Source organism: Amphibalanus amphitrite, unplaced genomic scaffold (genome assembly GCF_019059575.1).
Source record: "Amphibalanus amphitrite isolate SeventyFive unplaced genomic scaffold, NRLGWU_Aamphi_draft 000734F_arrow, whole genome shotgun sequence".
Lineage (NCBI taxonomy): Eukaryota > Metazoa > Arthropoda > Thecostraca > Balanomorpha > Balanidae > Amphibalanus > Amphibalanus amphitrite.
Window position 1 is genome coordinate 223000 of NW_024882228.1, and position 22595 is coordinate 245594.

General features: G+C 48.4%; 1 protein-coding gene across 1 annotated transcript in view; it reads right to left on the bottom strand.

Annotated features, from left to right (window-relative positions):
* Positions 1-3297: 3297 nt before the first annotated feature.
* Positions 3298-22595, bottom strand: part of LOC122365358 (homogentisate 1,2-dioxygenase-like) — a 29143-nt gene continuing 9845 nt past the window's right edge. The window contains exons 3-10 of the mRNA XM_043336503.1: positions 12525-12658; positions 11313-11490; positions 10688-10867; positions 8288-8514; positions 7972-8098; positions 5426-5607; positions 4998-5127; positions 3298-4612 (exon numbers count right to left, since the gene is read on the bottom strand). Coding sequence (XP_043192438.1) covers positions 4602-4612; positions 4998-5127; positions 5426-5607; positions 7972-8098; positions 8288-8514; positions 10688-10867; positions 11313-11490; positions 12525-12658 — 1169 coding nt within the window. The 3' untranslated portion in view covers positions 3298-4601. The remainder of the gene's footprint in view (positions 4613-4997; positions 5128-5425; positions 5608-7971; positions 8099-8287; positions 8515-10687; positions 10868-11312; positions 11491-12524; positions 12659-22595) is intronic.

The window sequence follows — 22595 nt, forward strand, 5'->3', positions numbered from 1 at the left end:
TCCGCTCCTGGTGCCAACGCGGCTGCGGAGGCCAGGGGGACGCGTCCATGATATTTAATTTCTGGACGGGAGTCTCCCCGAGATTTTGGTCGATTTTTTTTCTTGTCACGTTTTTTTTCTTACCAATTAGAGCATACCTGAGAAAATAAAGTGGCCGAACTCCGAGGAGAAAATGGATTTTGGGGGTAGGTGAGGTTTTGTGCCTCTGGGAGCCTGCCCCCCCCCCCCCACTTTCGAAAACGTTCCTACACCTATGTCTGTACCAGATGTGCACCAAATGTGTACCAGATGGCCGTCGTGAAAACGGCTAATATGACCTCGAAAGGTCAATTTTGAAAATTTAACCTCAGGTCAAGGTCACGACCTAACCCAAAAGGGTCATGCTGCTAATCAACTGATCAGTATAAACGACCTAAACACAATGAACTTGTTCTGGAACCTGTATCTCGCGTCAATCCTCTATCTCAGTGGCGGCCCCAGTAGCGGTTGCCCTGTAGAATTTATCGCCTCCGCAACTCGCAACTCCGCAACTTTTTCGGGCCTGGTAGCCGATCTGTAGAGGAAGGAGGGTGAATTGCGCCACCTTAAGGAAAAACGCTAATTGTAAGAAAACCGCTGGAGATATAAGCATGCACTCAAAGAGGATCTCATTAGCTACGATTTAAGAGCCTCCCGATCAATTAAGAATGTTTCGTTTGCTTCCGACAGCTGCTTTTTCAGAAACATGCAAAAGGGCGCATTTACCAACAACTGCTGTAAATTGCGCCAGGGGGATGGCGCAATTAGAATCCAATTGCGCCCTATACTTAAACATGGCTAAGCGAATGAGACGGAATGCATACACCCCGGCAGTGTAATGTCATTGTGGCTCATTTATAATGTTAATCAGGCTGGATAAATAATAAATGTAGATATAAATTGCGATGTTTTTTGCCTAGGTAGATAACTTTACATATGTCCGTATGTTTGTAAAAGTGCAACGAAAACGTTTTGTGTAACCGACTAAATATATGTAAAAGTATGCGCTTATACGGTTAAATTTTCAATCGTTTCTCTCAAAATTAATAATTTTTATCGTTTCGACAACTTGTTGACATCAGTTTTTACTTTTTATCATAGCTGTCATCTCTCACGCCCGAGTTCATGTTGAAAATGCCGTATTTTGTCAATTACACCGCACGTTCGCAGCCTAAATGGCAGCTGCTTTATAAGTTTGACGAGAGAAATAATTTGCGGACTGGCGACAGCGGGCTGCTCCCCTGCCTGGCATTTAACTCCTTCTTTATTGCAATCAGTTAATGATACATTTACACTGTCGTGATACAATAGCTACACCCTTATTCTATTTGCGCCCCCATGGCGCAATTGCCATGGGGCGCAATTAGAATTGAGGTACTTTTTGATAAAAGCGTAGAAGTTATCATAAATATGCTGAAGGAAGTTTACTGTTTAAAGGTAGTGTGCCACCTTTGAAAGATTTCCCGTTTTATTTTTCCTAGGATAAGAAGCTTCTGTTTTTACCTAATATCGCAAAAAAAAATCAAAAATGGGCCTGGAATAGTGCCTTTTTCGCCTAAAAGTTTATCGGTTTTTAGATATGTATAACAACTGTAGTGGGCTCACCTGCAAACAGGCGTCGGGCAACAATCGCGAATGCGGCGCGCTTGTGACAATAAGCAAAGGTCATTATAGTGTTACGACCATACGACGTACGGGAATGAGTTATCAGCTGTCTAATCGTAGACAACACAATGTCGAGCCTTAAAGGAAATAGTTCACTTTCACGAAATTATTTTTTTTTTGCAATGGATTTGTGATTTTTTATGTTCAAAATGATCAGCAAAGAAAATAAAACCTTTTTACAACAAAAGATTATTTTCCATATTTTTGATATAGGAAGAACTTTTCAGTTTCTGTAAGGCACACGCGATCCAGTATGAAAAGAGCATGGGTCCCGAAAATTCTTAAACTAGAGAAATTATCGCTGCCACCGGCATTTGGGCGATCTGCTCGTGCTTTTGTTACTGGAGCGCCTCACTGGAGCGAATTTCTCTAGAGTTCTCGTAGATAATTTCTCTAGTTTCTGAAGAATTTTCGGGACCCATGCTCGTTTCATACTGGATGCGAATATATGCAAGGCACACATCCTCAACGCAAGACACATTTTTCGGGACGAGAAATAGAATATCTTTGCCTAGGGTGATCGTTGGGCTGTAAAAGCTCCTGATTTATGCTCGTCTCAGCCCAAGCTACGGAACTGCTATTCCAGTTCAAAACCCATGTTAAAATGTGAACTATTTCCTTTAAACTGTAAGCCTGTATTGGTATTGTTTCTTAAATTTGGCTGTCGAACATTAATTTGTGGTTTGAAATATGATTTTATGTAAAATAATTGATATGAAACAGCCGTCTCTTAAGTTATGACCCCATTACACCACACGCAAGTGGCAGAAATGACAATGATCAGCTGACGCATTTTTCTTGGCCGAAGTCAGAGCGCGCGGCCCGACGCACCACGCGTATTTGGAAATTCCGACCTCGACGAGCATCAGAAGCCACCTAGCAGGCGTGTTCGAAACCGCAGGAGATGATGATGAACGGGTTTATCGAAACTTGATTGGATGAGCCTATCGGTAATAGCGATTTTAGTGTGTGCATTTATTGTTCATAGTGGTGTGAAATGTGGTTGGGGTACGACCGACAACCCGTCGGGGCGAATTTCGCACTGGGGTACTCAAAATTTGAAGAATTTAAGACGTTTCCATAAGTTTTGAAGGTATGGATAAGTTCTAAAAATCCGGTTCTCCTTATCCGGGTCATTAACTCCATATGGTCCAAGAAAGCTGGCACACTACCTTTAAGTGAAATATAATGAAAAAGGGGTTTTTTTTTCTAAATATCACTCTAAAAATCACACACGTATAACATATTTTTATAGCCAACGGTTCAAAATACAGCAAAAAAGCTAAAAAAAACGTCGCAATATCTTTGATGGCGTAATGAGCCCTGCTGATTGGCTCCGTCGGAGAGGTTGGGGCATAAAATGAACTATCCGGTGGTGAAAATATTGTTTTCGAACACAAAATTATAAACATGCCATTGAATTCGTGGGAATGTTGGTGGGCGCAATTTGGTCAGGAGGGCGCAATACACCCACTTTCCCCTAACTCTGCTACAAAGAGGGTAGTCCGCAAAGCCCTATATACCTGCAGGTTGCGGAGTTGCGGAGTCGCGGACTAAAGTTGCGCAATGCCCAGCTCTCTGCCAAATGCGGGCGAGTCACGAGTGTTAACCCTCTGAGCTTAGACAAATTATATTTGATAAGCTGTGAACAATATAAAGACACTGGACTTTGATATGAGTATTGCACATCGCACATTTATTGAATATCTGAGACACTCGACGCAGCGGAATTATCAATGACGTCAGGTGTCTGTCGTAGACATCGGCTGAAATCCGGCATTTCATGAAACGTCTAGGCATTACGTGCAAGGCCGGCAAAGACTGAAATCTTCGTAGAAATGCGCGCGGTATAGAGCGAATGCCTGAGTCAAACTACCTACACTCGTTGGCTCGTTGCCCATAAGCACTACATGAAATGCCCATGTGACGACCGTGACTTTCTGTAACAATTATCGCAGATTTGCGAGTTCCCGTGCTTTTTCGCATCCAAAGGCTTCTGGCTTGGCACCAAACTTACCCCAACCTAAACAGAACTAGCCTAGCTACTTTTCACATAACACGTTAGGTTCGGTTTGATCTGTCATGTAGATAAAGGTAGGTTTTAGGTTATAGGTTAATTAAGGCTAGATTATGGCATGTTTGAGTTAGAAATGAACTTGGCCCGACGGGATTTGAACCCGCCAACTCGCCACGGAGTTTAATATCTGGTATCATGTCCTGTTCCACCGGTGATATTTTCATGTTATATGAAAAAGGCGCAGGAACTCGCACATCTACGGCAATCGTTACAGAAAGTGCCGGTCGTCACTTGGGCAGTTCATGTAATGCCTAGGCGACACGTTTGTACTCAGTTAGTTTCGAGCACATTCTAGCGACAGCCTGGTCTCCGCCTGGCATTTCATGAAAACGCTAAATTTTCAGGCATTCGCTGTAATGCGCGTATTTCTACGAATATTTCAATCTTTGCTGGCATTTCACATAATGCCTAGACGCTTCATGAAATATCGGATTTCAGCCGATACCTACGACATATCTGATATCCATACAATCTAACTCATTGGGCGAAATCCACCACCTTGGAACGCATTCAGCAGCCGTAAGAGTATTGCAATGTTCGGAGACACCACCACCACCAGCACAGACGCCGCAGCTATTGCCCATATCGTCGCCAATGGCACCATTGCCGACGCCGCTGTCGTGTTGGGACAGCGGAATGGCTGGCTCCGCGGCAGGCCGCCGTGGTCGGAGCACAGTCTCCCTACACCGGCCGACAGGACACCCGCAGGCCACGAGCATCGCGCTGTCGCCTGCCCACAGCTCACGGAAGCCCTTGTGACGGCCACTGTAGGGCGGGTGACAGAGCCGCGGCCGCTCTCCTCCCGACCGGTCCTCGCGGCCGCGGCGCACGGCCCTCCACCTCACTCCTCAGCTGTAACGGACCACCGAGAGGTCAACAGGACGTCGCCGGGACATCAACAGGGCGCCACCGAGACGTCAGCAAAACGTCACCGGGACATCAACAGGACGCCACCGGGACGTCAACAGGACGCCACCGGGACGTCAACAGGACACCACGGAGACAACAGGACGCCACCGAGACATCAACAGGACGCCATCGGTAGGCCAATTCAGTAAATCAATGAGTAATGATAGTAGCCCCACGTGACTGATTCATCGGCTTAGTACGCTTCACAGTCACTCCACGGGCCGCGGCTGACAGCATCTATGTAAAGATGCAACGGTTTGATCCCTTGAAGTGGAATGAACGCTAGAAAGCTCTTCCCAATCCCAACACCTCTTTGTTGTTGACTCGCCTTTTTCAGGTGATTTGAAGTGCTTCTTCAGGGATTGCCAACACTTGTAGTAGTCTTTTGATATCTTGTCGCAGGTCCGCTGACCCCACGTCGTTATGGCCAGGCCCAGAGAGCTCTCGAACATGAATGCCTGCAAAAACGCACATAATGGTAAGTGGAAAAAGGAAAATTTTGATTAAACGTTAAACAGAGGTTAGCAAGGAATCTGATAGGTAAGTGAAATCCAATAGATCATTTCTTCAATATGCAATATAGTTACCTACGCTCCACATGTATAAGTTCAAAACTAGACGTTTGTATTAATATTTAGTGCCAGACAACGTGGTCTAAGTGTTGGTTCTTGCAAACTGTGTGTAGTTGTGTAGCCACAGAGTGAGCGCCGTTCGGCGGTCGGCGGTGTTGGCCGAGCGGCGCGCGGTGCGACTCGCCTGGGTGCCGGCGGCGATGTGTTTGGGCTGCAGCGGCTCCGTACTGGCCGCCTCGAAGCACTGGGCGTCCGGGCCGTGCGGCGTCATCATCGAGTGCAGCGTGGCGCCGCCCGGGCGCAGGCTGTCCTCCTTGGCCTCGTACGCGCCGTAGATGAGCCCCATGAACTCGGACATGCAGTTCCCTGCAACCAGCCGCCACCCGGGCGGCCGGGTCAGCTTCCCTTCTCACGATATTACGCTACATCTTAGAATTACTGAAAATTACATATTACGGAAACCCGGTCCCGTACCTCAGTCGGTAGAGCGCTGGACTCTGTGTGTGTGACTCTGTGCAGACGTTCTGGTTGAAAAGGTTCCGGGTGCGAGACACGACGGGCGCCCGGTTTTAGGCACGACGGTTTATGAGCCTGGCGGTTGTGGCTGAGGTTGGTGGCAAGCCGTAGCCGGTCGAAGTGAGGACCGCCCGTAGGCAGCTGTACGCGTACGTTTTACTTACTTCGGACTCAAAATTCTGCCAGAGACCGGTAATTGCGCGATCGGAGGGTAGGGGGGCAGGCTCAACACAATAAGGTCTGGTTGGCTGGGCTCTGTGCTTATGAATCTTTTCATTTAAAAGGTTCAGACTAAATTAACCCGGCAGGCGGTGGGCCTACCAGCCACCTTCCGCGCGGTGGGGGGGCATTTTATGCCCCCCCCCCGTATCTCCAAAACTACTGGACGGATCCGGAAAATTCAAACGGCGTTCGATAGCCCTGTCAAATTTGTCAATGGAAACCAAATTTCATTGACCTCGGGGTCACCGATGACGTCACAGGTCAGGTCAAAGATAAAATGTTTCACCGTTCACGGGGCTTCTAGGGAAAGCGCTATAACACCGAGTAAAACGCATTTTGTCGAAAATCAGCGATAAGGCGTTAGTTGTCTAGTACATATGTTGCTATTAGAGGTCACTGATCATACCAGGTCAGGTCACAGGTCAGGTCACCAAAGGTCACCAAGGGTCACCACATGAGCCCAACTTTACTAAGGTTATGCGATGCATGTTTTATGGCCAGTTTTTCATTTCCAACTCAATGGTGTTGGTTATAAGACCATCAGGTACGGTTTAGGTCACTTTCTGGTGGAGGTCAGGTCAAGGTCAGGTCAAAAAAGGTCAAATTTCAAAGTTGATATTTTTGCATAAAATGGGTATCGATTCGATGCAGCTCGTCACGGGGAGTCTAATGGTGGTCTTTGTTTTGCGCTAAGAGGTCTAGAATTGCTAAAAATTGAGTTTGAAAATTTGACGTCATCAATTTTGAACAGTTTTTTCACTATAACTTGGCCAAAAAAAGAGGTATCGATCTCAAATTTGGTATGTAGATAGAAGTCGATAGGGACTATCACATATATTCCGGTTTTGTCGAAATTAAAAAAAAATTGGATTTTTTGGCTATTATATTCAAAAAATCTATTTTTTTGATTTTTGGGGGTCAAAATCCAAAAATTTCGAAAAACCGAAATAGCAGTTTTGTAGCCCTTTTGATTCCACACCTTTTATGTCTGAAATATTTTTCTGTATCTCTAAAGCTGTAGGCCTGACAGCTCTTCCCGCGAAACCTTTTTTTGGGGTCGAAAATGGCAAAAATGACGTCACTCTGACGTCATTAGCGGCCAACCTATCATAGCCTTTGGAAAAAGTTTTGGTCACCATGTGCGCTAGCTGCTCCCGGGAGGGTACTGAAAGTTTGGTGACGATTGGCGCAGCGGTTCTCGAGATATATTGAAAAAACTAAAGGGGGGGGGGCAAAAAAATGCCCCCCCCCACCGCCTGGAAGGTTAAAAAGCAAACATAATGAACTACCTCACAGGACTGCCAGCAATGTACCCGACTGTAATAAATCAAATGATCCAGCAAAGCTCACATCAGACGCCATTTGCTAGCATGTAGCTCATGCATGCATCGCAGGACCTTCTATTGTCATGCTATTTCCAACAGAACCTTGAAAGTTCACTCTAACTAGTAGAATAGCACTCGATTCAATGCGCATTGACGTCCTGAGCTTGCTGACGCTCTCCATTCTGCTCTAGCCTAACAAAAACAGAAGTTATACCTACGCAGGCTATGCCAAAAACGTTTGGTGAGCTCTAGCAACACTTTTACTCTTACGACATCCTGCATCCCCCGGCCTAGTCATTAAATTTGCGAAAGGGTTAAATTTCTTACGGGTCCAGCCAGCCTAAATATTTGGCGCTTATTATTGCAATCAGACCCAATTGCCGGGGGCGGGGGCGGGAGGGGTCCTACCTACCTCGCCTCTGCCTGTTGGCAGTATGGAAAAGCCTCTAGCCTGTCGATGTTTAACATAACACCGTTAAAACGATATATACGCATTTTTGTAGCGAAGCATCACGAAACTATTTTCGGAGTTAGTCTGAGGTAAGCTGCCCCTTTGTGAGTTTCGAATCAGAGGCGGGAGCCGAGGCCGAGTTCCGACATGGCGGCTGCGAGGTGCTGGTCTCTGTCACACTGGTTGTGATGGTACGGTGGTCATTGTCGCACTCACTGTGATAGTAGGGCGGCCGGAAGGTGTGCTCCTGAACGGCCCAGCGCGGTGGGAAAATGACGAAGTCGGCGATGGCAGTCCCGGGTCGCTCTGACGGACATGTCAGAACCGTGAAAATAGACGGGTCCTGAAACAAAATAAAGCGAGAGATAAATAACAAATGTAAATGCATCGCTGCCAGCAACAATAAGCAGGTGTTTGACATCAGTTGGGAACTAAATGACCATTGAGCAATGAAAGGGAAATGAATAGCAGCTCGAACGTCCGAGACCAGGGGCAGTTCGATAAGCGCCCGCTGGCACCGGCACCGACTCACCGCGTGGTCGAACGCCGTGGCGTTGATCACCATGAAGTTGGCCAGGTCGTACTTGTACGGCGTCAGGTTGCCGTGCCAGGCGACCACATCGAACGGCGAGTGCTGCTGACGCGCCCGGAACCAGCCGCCCTGGAACTTCGAGATGACGTGGAACTCGATCCCGTCGCGGTCCTCGAACCACGCGCACGGCGACAGAAAGTCCCGCGGGTTGGCCAGACCGTTGGCACCTGACGGTCACACGTCACAGCCGATCGTCAGTCCAGTTAGCGTCTGTTGTTGGGTCCAAGCACAGGTCTCTTCTCTATACGACCAGCAGTAAAAATGCGGCTCGTTAATTTTACTGATTGCCACCTCCATAATAGGTTATGTGGACTTTAACGTTAAAGGGACTATCCCACCTTCCAAAATGATGTTAAGACCAGTTAAATTGTGCCCGACTTTATAGATTGGATGACCAGGAGCACGGCTCTGGCATTTATTTTTCATTAAACATCTTAGGCTTTCCATATTCCAAACACAAACTTTCAAATATGTGACGTCACAGCCCAAAATTACCCCCTTCCCCAGGCCACATTACTGTCATAAAGCTGATTCTTTTTACTCTGTAGGCACCACAACAAAGTTCAGACCAAGTTTTAAGCGATTTTTTCAACGAACAAACCCATTTAAATCAGAATGACTAAACGAGGTGACGTCACACTAACGGTCGCTCCATGTTGAAGATAGGGCCTTGCACAAGGCCCATTTTCAAATGAAGGGAACGAATTTCTTCAACACCAAGAGGCCACGGGGGTTGCAACCTAGATAGATAGTGGTTTCTGAACCTCGCCGCAAACTTGGCTATCTCAACTTAAACCCCATGTTAAAGGTGGGATAGTCCCTTTAAGAGTTACTCAATGAAGTAAGTGTATAAACGCACATGCTTGGTGGACTTCAGGTAGCGCACAGTTGCCTTAAAGCCGTTCCAATGAGAAGATATCATTGCGAAGAAATAATATGGCTGCTGGTCATGCAGACTAACTTAAAACCAAAGAGTACCAACCTAAGTGAGCAAGTACAGTGGGTCCACAAAATAAGTCCCCGCCGTAAGCGGGTCGTCGACTACAGAATGATGTTCCACTCCTCAGAAGCTATCAGTTGACCGGAGCGCTAAGTTGTGCCGCTTATCACGCAATTAAACGTGTCGATTGTGAGCATTGGGAGTTGGGACAAAGCTATAATTTGTGAACTCAGCCCGTGTGATGCGGCACAACCTACCACTCCAGGCAAATAATTGCCTGTGAAAAGTGGAACATCATTCTGTAGTCGACTATTACATATACATTACATATAATGCCTACCTATCACCTTCCATATTATCGATTGTAGCCGAGATGATGCAGCTGACATTCTAAAAAACGACTTCAACATTTTACCTATCCTTTAGCAGTTGCTTCACGTGTGAGAATGCGAACAATCATGCAGACCAGTTGCACGTAGAAAATGGGGCTAGTTTTCAGTGGGTGCCAAGCCTACGAGTGCAACAATACATCGACTCAAGATTACTAGAACATAACATCGACTAAGAGAGATCTAAAGGCTGGAACACAGCTTTCACGCGTGACGCGCACAAGTCGCAGTCTCGCTCTTCCCATTGGAATATTCATATGGCATACTGTTTCGCTCCCAACTCGAAGGTGCGGCTTAGGAGCGAAAAATATGTCATATACTCCAATGGGAGAAGGGAGAAGCAATTTGCACGCGTGAAAACCGTGTGTCGCGATTTGAGTGACTGAGCGATGGGTCGGGGCTGGATAGCTGGAAGGGCTGATGATTGGGTAACTAGGAGGACTGATTACTGGCAGCTGGAAGGGCTGATGTTTGGGCGACCGGGGGGATTGAACTGACGATCGGGCCGAGCCGTTCGGCTGCTGGAAGGACTGACCGATGACTGGGCAGCTGGAAGGACGTCTGACTGACTGACTGATGGGGTAGGGGTTGAGCTGGACTGATGATTAGGCAGATGGAAGGACGGCTGACTGACTGACTGACTGATGGGGTAGGGGCTGAGCTGGACTGATGACTGGGCTGCTGCAAGGACTGACCGATGACTGGGCTGCTGCAAGGACTGACCGATGACTGGGCAGCTGGAAGGACGGCTGACTGACTGACTGATGGGGTAGGGGCTGAGCTGGACTGATGACTGGGCAGCTGGAAGGACGGCTGACTGACTGACTGATGGGGTAGGGGCTGGGCTGGACTGATGACAGGCATCTGGAAGGACGGCTGACTGACTGACTGACTGATGGGGTAGGGGCTGAGCTGGACTGATGACTGGGCAGCTGGAAGGACGGCTGACTGACTGATGGGGTAGGGGCTGAGCTGGGCTGATGGCCGGGCAGCTGGGAGGACTGAACTGACCGATGGGGCCCAGGTTGGGCAGCTGGAAGTGGTTGTTGTACACCTCCAGCACGTAGCCGCGGCTCGGACCGCTGACGTCCACAGCGAACTTGACGCCCTGGGGGATGACGCAGATCTCGTTGGGTTTGGCCGCCAGCCTGCCGAGCTCTGTGGTGATGTGCAGCTCTCCCTGCTGAGGCACTGCGGACACGCAGCACAGACCCACAGCCGTGACTCTACAACACTCCGGCACAGAGCGGCACGTGCCGACAGCACCCGTAGTACCTCACTACAACCACCAGCATTTACCAAACAAAACAGGCCGGTCTTCTCGCCGAGAAAAACGGCCGACTGGGTGGCCCGCGTGACACATGTTGAACTAACACATCGGTCTGGAAGCCGCTCCCGAGACAAGTGGAGACAAATCAAATTATGACATATGACCTTTAAATGAAGCGATGTTCAAAGACATTTTCTGGCTGAAACTGACCAAACTTAGCACTGCATATTTTCATCAGTCGGTTCGAGTTTTGAGTCAAAGACTTGATCGACATTTTTCGTTACCTCAAAATAACATGTCGTCAAAGGAACGACGTCACCCGGCGGCGCTCTAGAACTGTGCGGCGCGGTGAGCTGACGTTCTCACCGATGAGGAAGTGGCCGTCGCTGCTGTACATGCACGTGTCTGCCATGCCGACGGTGCAGCAGTAGACGTGGATGGCCAGGCCACAGCGGTCGCGCGGGTGACCGGCGCCGCACACAGTGTGCAGGCCGGACACAAAGTCCACGGCGCCGCTGGGAATCTCGAACGGCCTCCACAGGGTCTGCGAGCGGAGACGGCGGACCGCGGCGGTTAGAAGTACTGTACCATAGGGTCTGCGAGCGGAGACGGAGGACGGCGGCGGTTAGAAGTACTGTACCACAGGGTTCGTGAGGGAGGCGGCAGACGGTGGCGGTTAGAAACGGCGTGCCACAGCCACAGGCCACAGGGTCTGCGAGCGGAGACGGAGGACGGCGGACAGCAGTTAGAGGTACTGTACCACGGGGTCTGGGAGGGAGGCGGCGGACCGCGGCGGTTAGAAGTACTGTACCACGGGGTCTGTGAAGGAGGCGGCGGACGGCGGCGGTTAGAAGTAGGTACTTAGCGTACCACAGAGTCTGTGAGGGAGACGGCGGACGAGGATGGTTAGGAGAAGCGTACCATATGGCGTACAAAGAGGGTCTGCGCGCGGAGACGGCGGACCGCGGCGGTTAGAAGTACTGTACCATAGCGTCTGCGAGCGGAGGCGGCGGACCGCAGACAGCAGTTAGGGGTACTGTACCACGGGGTCTGGCAGGGAGACGGCAGACGGCGGCGGTTAGAAGTAGGTACTTAGCGTACCACAGAGTCTGTGAGGGAGGCGGCGGACGAGGATAGCTAGAAGAAGCGTACCATACGGCGTAGAACAGGGCCTGCGCGCATAGAGACGGGCGCCAATGGCGGAAAGTACAGTACTTTACAGCCAATGATTTGGAGGGCCGCGAGGACAGATAAGCATTATTATTAAAAACAGAAGATTTGACATGCGGACAAATTCTTCAAATTAACCTGTCCTTGCTGAAGAGGACATCACTGGATGTGGAAACTGTCCCCGCCCGCGATCTCCCAGGCCCCCAGCGCCAGCGGCGGAGGGCGACCCGCGCCGGCCGGGCCGGGGTCAGGCAGGCGGGCCGACCGGCCGACAGTACCGCTCGCGCGCGGCGCCCGGCTCACCTGGTTGGGGTTGGGCGGCGCGGCGCCCGGCTCACCTGGTTGGGGTTGGGCGGCGCGGCGCCCGGCTCACCTGGTTGGGGTTGGGCGGCGCGGCGCCCGGCTCACCTGGTTGGGGTTGGGCGGCTCGTCGTCCCAGCGGATGGTGGTGTCGTTGCACTGACCCAGCGCCGCGAACGGCTCGTGGCAGACCGACGGCCGGATCCGGTACAGCCACGTGCGGCGGTTGGACTCCCGCGGAGCTGCCGGGAGTCAGATCCACCTCCATAGTTCAACACACTCCCGAGCCACTTCAGGTAGCTTAAAGGGACCCTCCCACCTTCAAAAAAGTTAATGAATTGGCATGAAAAAGATGTCGTTCGGTTCAGAAAGAGCAAAAACGAATGTCTACCAAATTTACCGAAAAATATACATACACCGGTTTCCAAGATATTAGACTTTTACTTTTGTTTATATTTTGGGATCTCCGCAGGGGCGGCGCCACGGATTTTTGCCAGGGGCCCCCTACTTCGGCTTGCCATGGCAAGCCGAAGTAGGGGGCCTCTTCATAAGAGGGCCTCCTCTTCGCCTCTGGGGCCCCCTCTAAAGTGAAAATTGTGGTCGTTTGTCAGAAAACAGTACCTGCCTTTATCTGCAGTTTAAAACGTTTTGGCTTTACCAATACCAATACCGTTTATTCGGGCAAAACCACGAAGAAGTGGCTTTTCCTTGCCTAGAGTCAATGGTAAAACACATGGTACAATGATGGGACGGTTCCACACGTTACAGACGCGGTACGAACTAACATTGATAAAAATGATAAAAATAAACCAGAATATGATAAAAGTGACGATGACAGTGCATTATTAATGCTGCGTATTTATCACTTGCTTGATAAAATTAAAACGACCGATTGACATCGTACGCATTTCAGCTGGCAGTTGGTTGTAGGGGAGAGTGGGGCACATTCGTGCAAAAAATGGATAAACCCATATATCTGTTCTTTGGTTAGTGCAATGGCAAAATTGTTGATTGTAGTATGGAAAGGAACTATTGCAGATAGTTTTCCTCTTTAAAAGTTATCCTCTACAATTATTGCTTCCATTAGAAAAAATGACTTTTAATAACTCTGAACATTTGCACGAAACTGCCCCACCTATGGGGCACATTCGTTCAAGAGGTGGGGCACTTCCGTTCACCCTGCAAAGTTCGAGAAATTACCGGGCATTACCAGAAATTTACCCAAGGAAATTGGCAGGGGGTCATTTCACTTGATTCCTTTCGACAAGAATGCATTGCACAACATATGTATAAAGAATGGGCTGGCCAACAAGAATGTGCCAACTGCCGGCCTCCGTGACCTCGCCAAGTTCGCGTGAATTGCTCGTCACGACGTCGCAAGCAGTCGAGACTGAGTCAGGCGAACGTCATTAGAGAAACCTACTACAGATAGTCATAAATCGCAAAAACTAAAAAAAAAAAAATATGCACGAATGTGCCCCCAGGCAGTGCGTACACGAACCTGCCCCACAACGTTATTAGTAATATATTTCAAAATTTCTTTTTGAAAAAATGACACTTTTTCAACAAACAAGTTTGCAGCAGTTCCGTGAATAGAGTGAGCTTCTTCACCCCCAATTTTGAAAAGCTGAACCACATTTCCGAGTCAGGATCACGAAAATGGATGATATGAGAAAAGTTTGGAAAGCTCACGAATGTTACAAATTTGCGTTTTTATCAAGCATGACAGCAGGTACAGTGTTGTCTTCTACGGTGAACGAAGGGCGGCAATGATAGACATATTTCCATAATTTACCTTGAGCTCGTGCAGTCACTCGTGTTCCCATAAACTGCTGAAAACGAATGTGCCCCATGCACGAATGTGCCCCACTCTTCCCTATAGCAACGGGCCACAGATCAGAAATCGGCACCTCCCAGCCTCCGTCCTGGCAGGTGGCATTCGCAGGTCGTCACCCTGACGAGTGCTCCGAACTCGTGTCTCACGATTTTGGATAAAGGATGAAAGCGACACTGGTGTATGGTATTTGATAATTTTGTGGAGTAATGCGGGCGTATGATATTTGAATATGTAGATCCTCTGCATCGAGCCATCCCAGCGCCCTCCGAACGTCTGCAAAATGGCTGAACTTCCTTCTACCTGAGACGACACACGCGGCAAAGTTGATCAATGACCACCTTTTGAATCTTAGCAAGATTCTTCCGGCTGCCGCTGCCGTACGTACATAGGGAGGCAATAGCGGACGCGGGAGAGCACAGGGCGGCTATCGATGGCGGGGAAGATCTCAGCCGGAAGGTAATGACGTATGTGCGATAGGCCAATGAGGATCCCGAAGCATTTGCACATAATTTCTTGCAGTAGCGGGGGAACACCTTCAATTAAGGGGGAGGGGGCACTGCCGACTTTTGGTCCCATTCTTTCCATGCAACGCCCATAGCGCTAATGTTAAAATGCCAAAATCAAAAGGGGGGGGGGACACGGTGCCCCGGTGCCCTCCCCGTTCCGCCGCCTATGCTTTCTTGTACATGCATGGGCGTCCCAGGAAAGGTGGTGATCACCTTCAGTTTTTTTTTTACTTCTAATACAATACCGGTTATATTGTACGCTCGCGGAATTTCACGCCGAGAGGTGTAACGTTCCGCAATTTTTGTCTACTGCCAAGAACAATCAGCTGAGTTTTGTCGGGGTTCCCTTGGGGTTAATTAAGAGAATTGCGCGAAACCAAAGGTCGAGAGAAAAGAGGGCCTGCTCCATGCGGCATGCGCTCAGTTAGATCTGACGGCCGTCCCAGGGCCTATTTTAACATGTTAACTGGGGGGCAAATGCCCCCGCACTCAACAGAATTGCCCCCCTAGTCGTCGAGATTTGCCCACTATAAAAATGGGCATAAAGGAACAGGGTGACAAACATACTACGTAACTACTGTGACTTGTTTTGCAATGGATGTCAAATGAGTCAGTCTGTAAGTAATGACCAGTGGTGTATCTAAGGGTGGGTCATATGGGTCATGACCCCCCACCCTCTTGGGGCCCGGGGACACCACAGGCCTGCCAGGGGCACCACCGGCCTGTCAGGGGCACCACAGGCCTGTTGGGAGCACCATCAACCTAGCAAGAGCACCATAGGTCTGCCAGGGGCACCACAGACCTGCAAGGGCCCCACCGGCCTCGCAGGGGCACCACCTTGGGCCTGTCAGGGGTACCACCACAGGCCCGCCAGGGGCACCATAGGCCTGCCAGAGGCACCATAGGCCTAGCAAGGGCGCCACGGACCTGTCAGGGGCACCAGAGGCCTAGTATGGACACCACATGCCTGGCAGGGACACCACCGGCCTCGCAGGGACTGGGACACCTTGGGCCTGTTAGTGGCACCACGTGCCTGTCGGGGACACTCCAGGCTTGTCAGGAGCACCACAGTCCTGTCAGGGCCCAGGGGCACCACCGGCCTCACGTGGACACCACCGGCCTCGCAAAGGCATCATGGGCCTGTCAGGGGCACCACGGGCCTGTCGTTGGAACTTCAGGCTTGTCAGGGGCACCACAGTTCTTTCAGATGCACCGGCGGCCTAGCACCATGGCACCATGTTTGGCCGAGGTCGCGATTCGGCGTATGTCGCCTCGCATTAGCCGCGCGTTTGCAGTCTTTTCGTGGTTTCAAACGTTCAAACATGGGATATGATGTAGCTCCCATGCATTAGGGTGGGTGTCAAGATCACCGGAAGGTCAGGTCAGATCATTTACCTTTGATGACCTCGGTTCACATTTTCGAGTTTTATATGTTTCTACTTTCTAGGCTAGTTTTTGGAGCTGAATTCGAATTAAGCAACCATTTGACCATTTACGAAGTAGTTTTGGTGCCTTCGTAACATGTTACGAAGCTGTCAGAGGCGGTTGCCACCTACTACGAATACCCGGCAAAACCCTTACTGGTTGACCTGACCTGACCTGACCTGGCCTAAATGCATGAAGACATCATCTATGATCATAACTAACATGATATTCGTGATCAGCACCCCGAAAAACCATAGCAGCCACTCTTTACGACGCTCTAACAGGTCCCGATTTTCCCGACTTTTGGGTCAATGACCTGACCTGGAAGGTCAACCGATGACCTAGGACCTTAAAATTGGGTATAATCGGCTTCCTTTTATCACGGGCAACACGGTCGTTTTTTCCGCGAAGCTCTAGCTCGATCAGGGGCGAAACGGCAAGGGTGAGGGTCCAACGGACCCCCCCCCCCCTATACGCTCGCTACTGGAAACACCAATACGGGCGAGGGTTAATGGATTATTAAAGACAATTTTCCAGGTTGCCCCCCCAGTCAAATTCCCTTAAAATAGGCTCTGGGCCGTCCTGTTGCCGCAGACCATGATGCTGTCTTTAACGATATTTTTGTCAACGAAAAATGTCTCCTGAGCCATGCAAATGCACTTACCGTAATCATTGATGAATTTACTGTCGACTAATGTGCGTTGTTTTCCAATTTTCGGAAAAAAGTGTCTGAGGTTTCGCGAGGCTAGACCGGCCGGATCGCCTACCGTGCACTGGGGGCTATTAATAGCCCCCTCTCGTTTTCCTGCAATAACTTCTAAACCGCTAGACCTAACGACGCGAACAGGGGCGCGGGAACTACTTTCCGACTGGGGGGGCACACCATAATAGAGATCAACCTAGGGTACCCCCAAATCTAGTTTTCTCACCGGTTTTAGGCCACTTATTTTTCACCCCTCGGCTTTTTCAACAAAAAAAGAAAACATTTGCAAAAAAAGTGTGGTATTCCGTCTCAAAGCTGTGGGGGCACCGCCCCCACGGCCCCAGAGTTGGGGGGGGGGGGGGCAAGCTGCCCCCACTGCCCCCCGGCTCCCGCGCCTATGGACGCGAAACTTTCAGTACCTTCGGCTGTATGGATTTGACACCTTGCCTTGTGTGAAACTATTAGTTACCATAAGTCGGCCAGAAATGACGTTAGAGTGACGTCATGTTCTGCCGATTTCGACTCAAAACATTAACCCGCGCCGGGCCGGGGGTGTTTGAACGGTTTTTGGCACACATTTTCATGCCTCTTTTCCCCACATGTTGTGAAAAGTTCAGACCCATGGCTCCCAAGATCAGGTCACCAGGTCACGTCAAGTGACCTCACCTCAGAAAAAGTTTGAATCCTCGTCATAGCTATATCGACTGAACGATCACCTTGAAACTTTCAGCGTATGTATAAAATGTATAAAATATCTCGGAATTTATATATGGGTGATTTAAGGTCAGGTCAATTTTGCGACCTCTCCATTATAAGTCAATGAGAGAAAATTGAAAAGATCCTCTTTTGAACGAACGTGATCCCAAACACTCGCTAACATCAAGTAACAGGTAAACTTGACAAGCTGTGAACAACAAAATAGCACCCGTAACCTCTCCTTATGCCCCTGAGGCAGGTCATGAAAGGTCCCCAGCAGTTTTTTTTTTACAATAAATCTTGATAGACATCCTATAGAGCGATGAAAACACCTCAGATGTGTTCAGCTCGACGATACGGATCGACTGTAAGTGTATATGCAACATGACTTTTTCCGGTCAGGTCATGACCTTGACCTAAGGTAAAATTTCAAAAAAGGTCAAATTATAATTCATTCGACGCGTCTCGACGAGAGGAACAGGATGCTGGCAAAATGAATGGCGTCACTGTCTTGGGCAAAAAGTTATTGTAGAAAATCCTTGTTCATAAAAACTGCTATCTTGGGCTTCTTGCCCTCTGGAGGCATAGGCGGCGGAACGGGGAGGGCACCGGGGCACCGTGCCCACCTTTGATTTTGGCATTTTAACATTAGCCCTATGGATGTTGCATGGAAAGAATAGGACCAAAAGTCGGCAGTGCCCCCCCCCCCCTTTAATTGAAGGTGTTCCGTCCCTACTGTCTGGATTCATGAACGTGGGCCGTCATAGACATATCCGCTGCAGGGCGGCACCACTTGCACTCTCCAACAGCCGCTGGCAGCTGGGCCGGCCGAGCCAGTCTGTATGCAGATGGCGTCTGCTCGGCGGGGCCGGGCTGCTGGCGGCCGGCCGGGTCACCTTGGCGCGGCGGCTCCGACCAATCACAGGCCGGCACGGAGGGGCCCGCCGGCCCGTCCCCTATCGGTCATCTGACGGAGCCCTCACCGTCGCCGTCACCGAGCACCCATTCCATGTGATGGTCCCGCTACACCTCTCCGGCATCGGGTCGGTCACGGCATGCAGCGGGTCAGGAAAATCGGCAGGGTTTCCTACAATGAAAACCGTTTGATTTTTTGGCATTTCTTTGCAGGGTGTCGCAAGTTTATGAAATAATTTATAATGCAGTGAATGACATTACTAATGCAGAGCATTCGCATAACATTTTAAAGGTAGTGTGCCACCTTTGAAAGATTTCCCGTTTTATTTTTCCTAGGATAAGAAGCTTCTGTTTTTACCTAATATCGCAAAAAAAATCAAAAATGGGCCTGGAATAGTGCCTTTTTCGCCTAAAAGTTTATCGGTTTTTAGATATGTATAACAACTGTAGTGGGCTCACCTGCAAACAGGCGTCGGGCAACAATCGCGAATGCGGCGCACTTGTGACAATAAGCAAAGGTCATTATAGTGTTACGACCATACGACGTACGGGAATGAGTTATCAGCTGTCTAATCGTAGACAACACAATGTCGAGCCTTAAACTGTAAGCCTGTATTGGTATTGTTTCTTAAATTTGGCTGTCGAACATTAATTTGTGGTTTGAAATATGATTTTATGTAAAATAATTGATATGAAACAGCGTCTCTTAAGTTATGACCCCATTACACCACACGCAAGTGGCAGAAATGACAATGATCAGCTGACGCATTTTTCTTGGCCGAAGTCAGAGCGCGCGGCCCGACGCACCACGCGTATTTGGAAATTCCGACCTCGACGAGCATCAGAAGCCACCTAACAGGCGTGTTCGAAACCGCAGGAGATGATGATGAACGGGTTTATCGAAACTTGATTGGATGAGCCTATCGGTAATAGCGATTTTAGTGTGTGCATTTATTGTTCATAGTGGTGTGAAATGTGGTTGGGGTACGACCGACAACCCGTCGGGGCGAATTTCGCACTGGGGTACTCAAAATTTGAAGAATTTAAGACGTTTCCATAAGTTTTGAAGGTATGGATAAGTTCTAAAAATCCGGTTCTCCTTATCCGGGTCATTAACTCCATATGGTCCAAGAAAGCTGGCACACTACCTTTAAAGAAAATCTTATGTCTTGTACGGCTTACAACTACGTGTGTTGCATGTGGTGCTATTGCTGAGGTTGTATCAAATAGCCCCACCAGCTTCGGTATGCCTGTTTTTAAGCCGCCAGAGCTGCATGCAACAACTCAATTGGAAAATTTCGCCATCCTTGACCTAACCCTCGCCCCGTTGGGGTCTAATAGCAGTCGGGGGTGGTTTGGTCAATCTTTGTCATTTTTAGCACATGCCATTTTTGGCAACCATGTGCCAAAAATGACAACTCTAACAGCTATTTTTGGCAACGATGAAGCCGATTTCACTCCTCAGCGAGGAAATCATGATTTTGGAAATACAAGCACTTCATTTTGGAAAAGAAGTGCTGCTTCCTGGTGCAAGAAGAATAAACCAGCTTTAATATAGCCGTTGTTTGTATGGTAATCCAACGTTGACGTATAGGTACCCTTTTTTGTGGCCTGAAGTTGGAACTTCAATTTGCAGCATCCCAAAATGACCAATATTGATCGAAGACATTATTTTGATGAAAAAGAATATGTTAAGTTGAAAGAGGAGGCGATTTCATCCAGATGCGGTGATTTACTTCTTGAAATTATTTTTGTTTATGACGACCGCCATGTAGGTAATGACGGATGATGCGCGGCCGTCAATTCGCAAAAATAATTTCAAGAAGTTAACCACCGCATCTGGATAAAATGACCTCCTCTCTCAACTTAACGTATTATTTTTTCATCAACATCATGTTTTCGATCAATATCGATCATTTTCGGATGCTTCAATTTTAAGTTCCAACTTCAGGTCACAAAACAAACTACCATACAAACAACGGGCATATTAAAGCTGGCTTCTTCTTCTTGCACTAGGTGGCAGCACTTCTTTTCGAAAATCGGTGCTTATCTTTCCAAAATCGTGATTTCCTCGCTGAGGAGTGAAACCAGCTTCATCGTTGTCAAAAACAGCAGAATCGTTGCCATTTTTGGCACGTGTGACAAAAATAGCACGTGCTAAAAATGACAACGATTGACCGAACCTCCCCCAACTGATAAGTCACAGGTCCTGTTGAAGGGGGAGTGCAAAGGACGCCCGCCGTACGGAATCAATAACTAGTCGGATCAGGGAACTTCAAACGGCTTTCGAAAGATCACATCAAGATGCACAATATGCAGTCTCGATGACCTCAACACATAGGTCATCGAGACTACACCATACTCAATTTATTTTGTTAGGGGAAAGTGGGTAAGACGGGCACCTTAACTTTGGAGCCATTTTTCGGCCGGTTAGAAACATCATAGAAACGGGAAACTGAGTGAAAACCTTTTATATACATTTTACTTCCATTTGCCAGAAGATGAGACTTAGACCTGATTCAACAAATCAACTGCAGCTTTTTTGCAAAACCTTGCAAAGACCCATCTTACCCCACCCCATGGGGTAAGACGGTCACCTGGGTGGGGCAAGACGGCCAGCTTCTTTCACCGACCAGCACAGCTCGCATCAAATGCCGAGATTAGCCGCATTGATACAGTCGCTCGTTAGTCTCAAGTGCTTCGGAAATGGCAGTATAGGGGAGAGTGGGGCACATTCGTGCATGGGACACATTCGTTTTCAGCAGTTTATGGGAACACGAGTGACTGCACGAGCTCAAGGTAAATTATGGAAATATGTCTATCATTGCCGCCCTTCGTTCACCGTAGAAGACAACACTGTACCTGCTGTCATGCTTGATAAAAACGCAAATTTGTAATATTCGTGAGCTTTCCAAACTTTTCTCATATTATCCATTTTCGTGATCCTGACTCGGAAATGTGGTTCAGCTTTTCAAAATTGGGGGTGAAGAAGCTCACTCTATTCACGGAACTGCTGCAAACTTGTTTGTTGAAAAAGTGTCATTTTTTCAAAAAGAAATTTTGAAATATATTACTAATAACGTTGTGGGGCAGGTTCGTGTACGCACTGCCTGGGGGCACATTCGTGCATATTTTTTTAGTTTTTGCGATTTATGACTTTATCTGTAGTAGGTTTCTCTAATGACGCTCGCCTGACTCAGTCTCGACTGCTTGCGACGTCGTGACGAGCAATTCACGCGAACTTGGCGAGGTCACGGAGGCCGGCAGTTGGCACATTCTTGTTGGCCAGCCCATTCTTTCTACATATGTTGTGCAATGCATTCTTGTCGAAAGGAGTCAAGTGAAATGACCCCCTGCCAATTTCCTTTGGTAAATTTCTGGTAATGCCCGGTAATTTCTCGAACTTTGCAGGGTGAACGGAAGTGCCCCACCTCTTGAACGAATGTGCCCCATAGGTGGGGCAGTTTCGTGCAAATGTTCAGAGTTATTAAAAGTCATTTTTTCTAATGGAAGCAATAATTTTAGAGGATAACTTCTAAAGAGGAAAACTATCTGCAATAGTTCCTTTCCATACTACAATCAACAATTTTGCCATTGCACTAACCAAAGAACAGATATATGGGTTTATCCATTTTTTTGCACGAATGTGCCCCACTCTCCCCTACGAGTTTCGTGCAGAAGGCGTATATGCTCGTATATAGGCCCTAGTTCAGAAGCCATGTAGAACCGTTTTTCACATTCATTATTCCAGAATAAACTGTGCCGAAGGAATATTGCTAACATGTCTGTGAGTATCGGAATCGAACATATTGTTATTAGAAATGCTTCTTTTTTCCTACAGCAGTAAAATATTTTCACCATTACAGACCCATTGGATCCATGGTTGCCCGTCTTACCCCAAACTCAATGTCAGAAGTTCAGCACGATTTTTCTCTGTGGACAATTTGATGCAGACAAAGCAAATCCGCGGTAAATAAACACTGGTGGCATATGAGTGTATCACAAGTGATTGCGAGTTTTTAACCCTATAGTGCTGCACACAAAAGCTTGCACAATACATTATGGATGTTTTCAATGAAATGAGTGTTTTAAAGAAA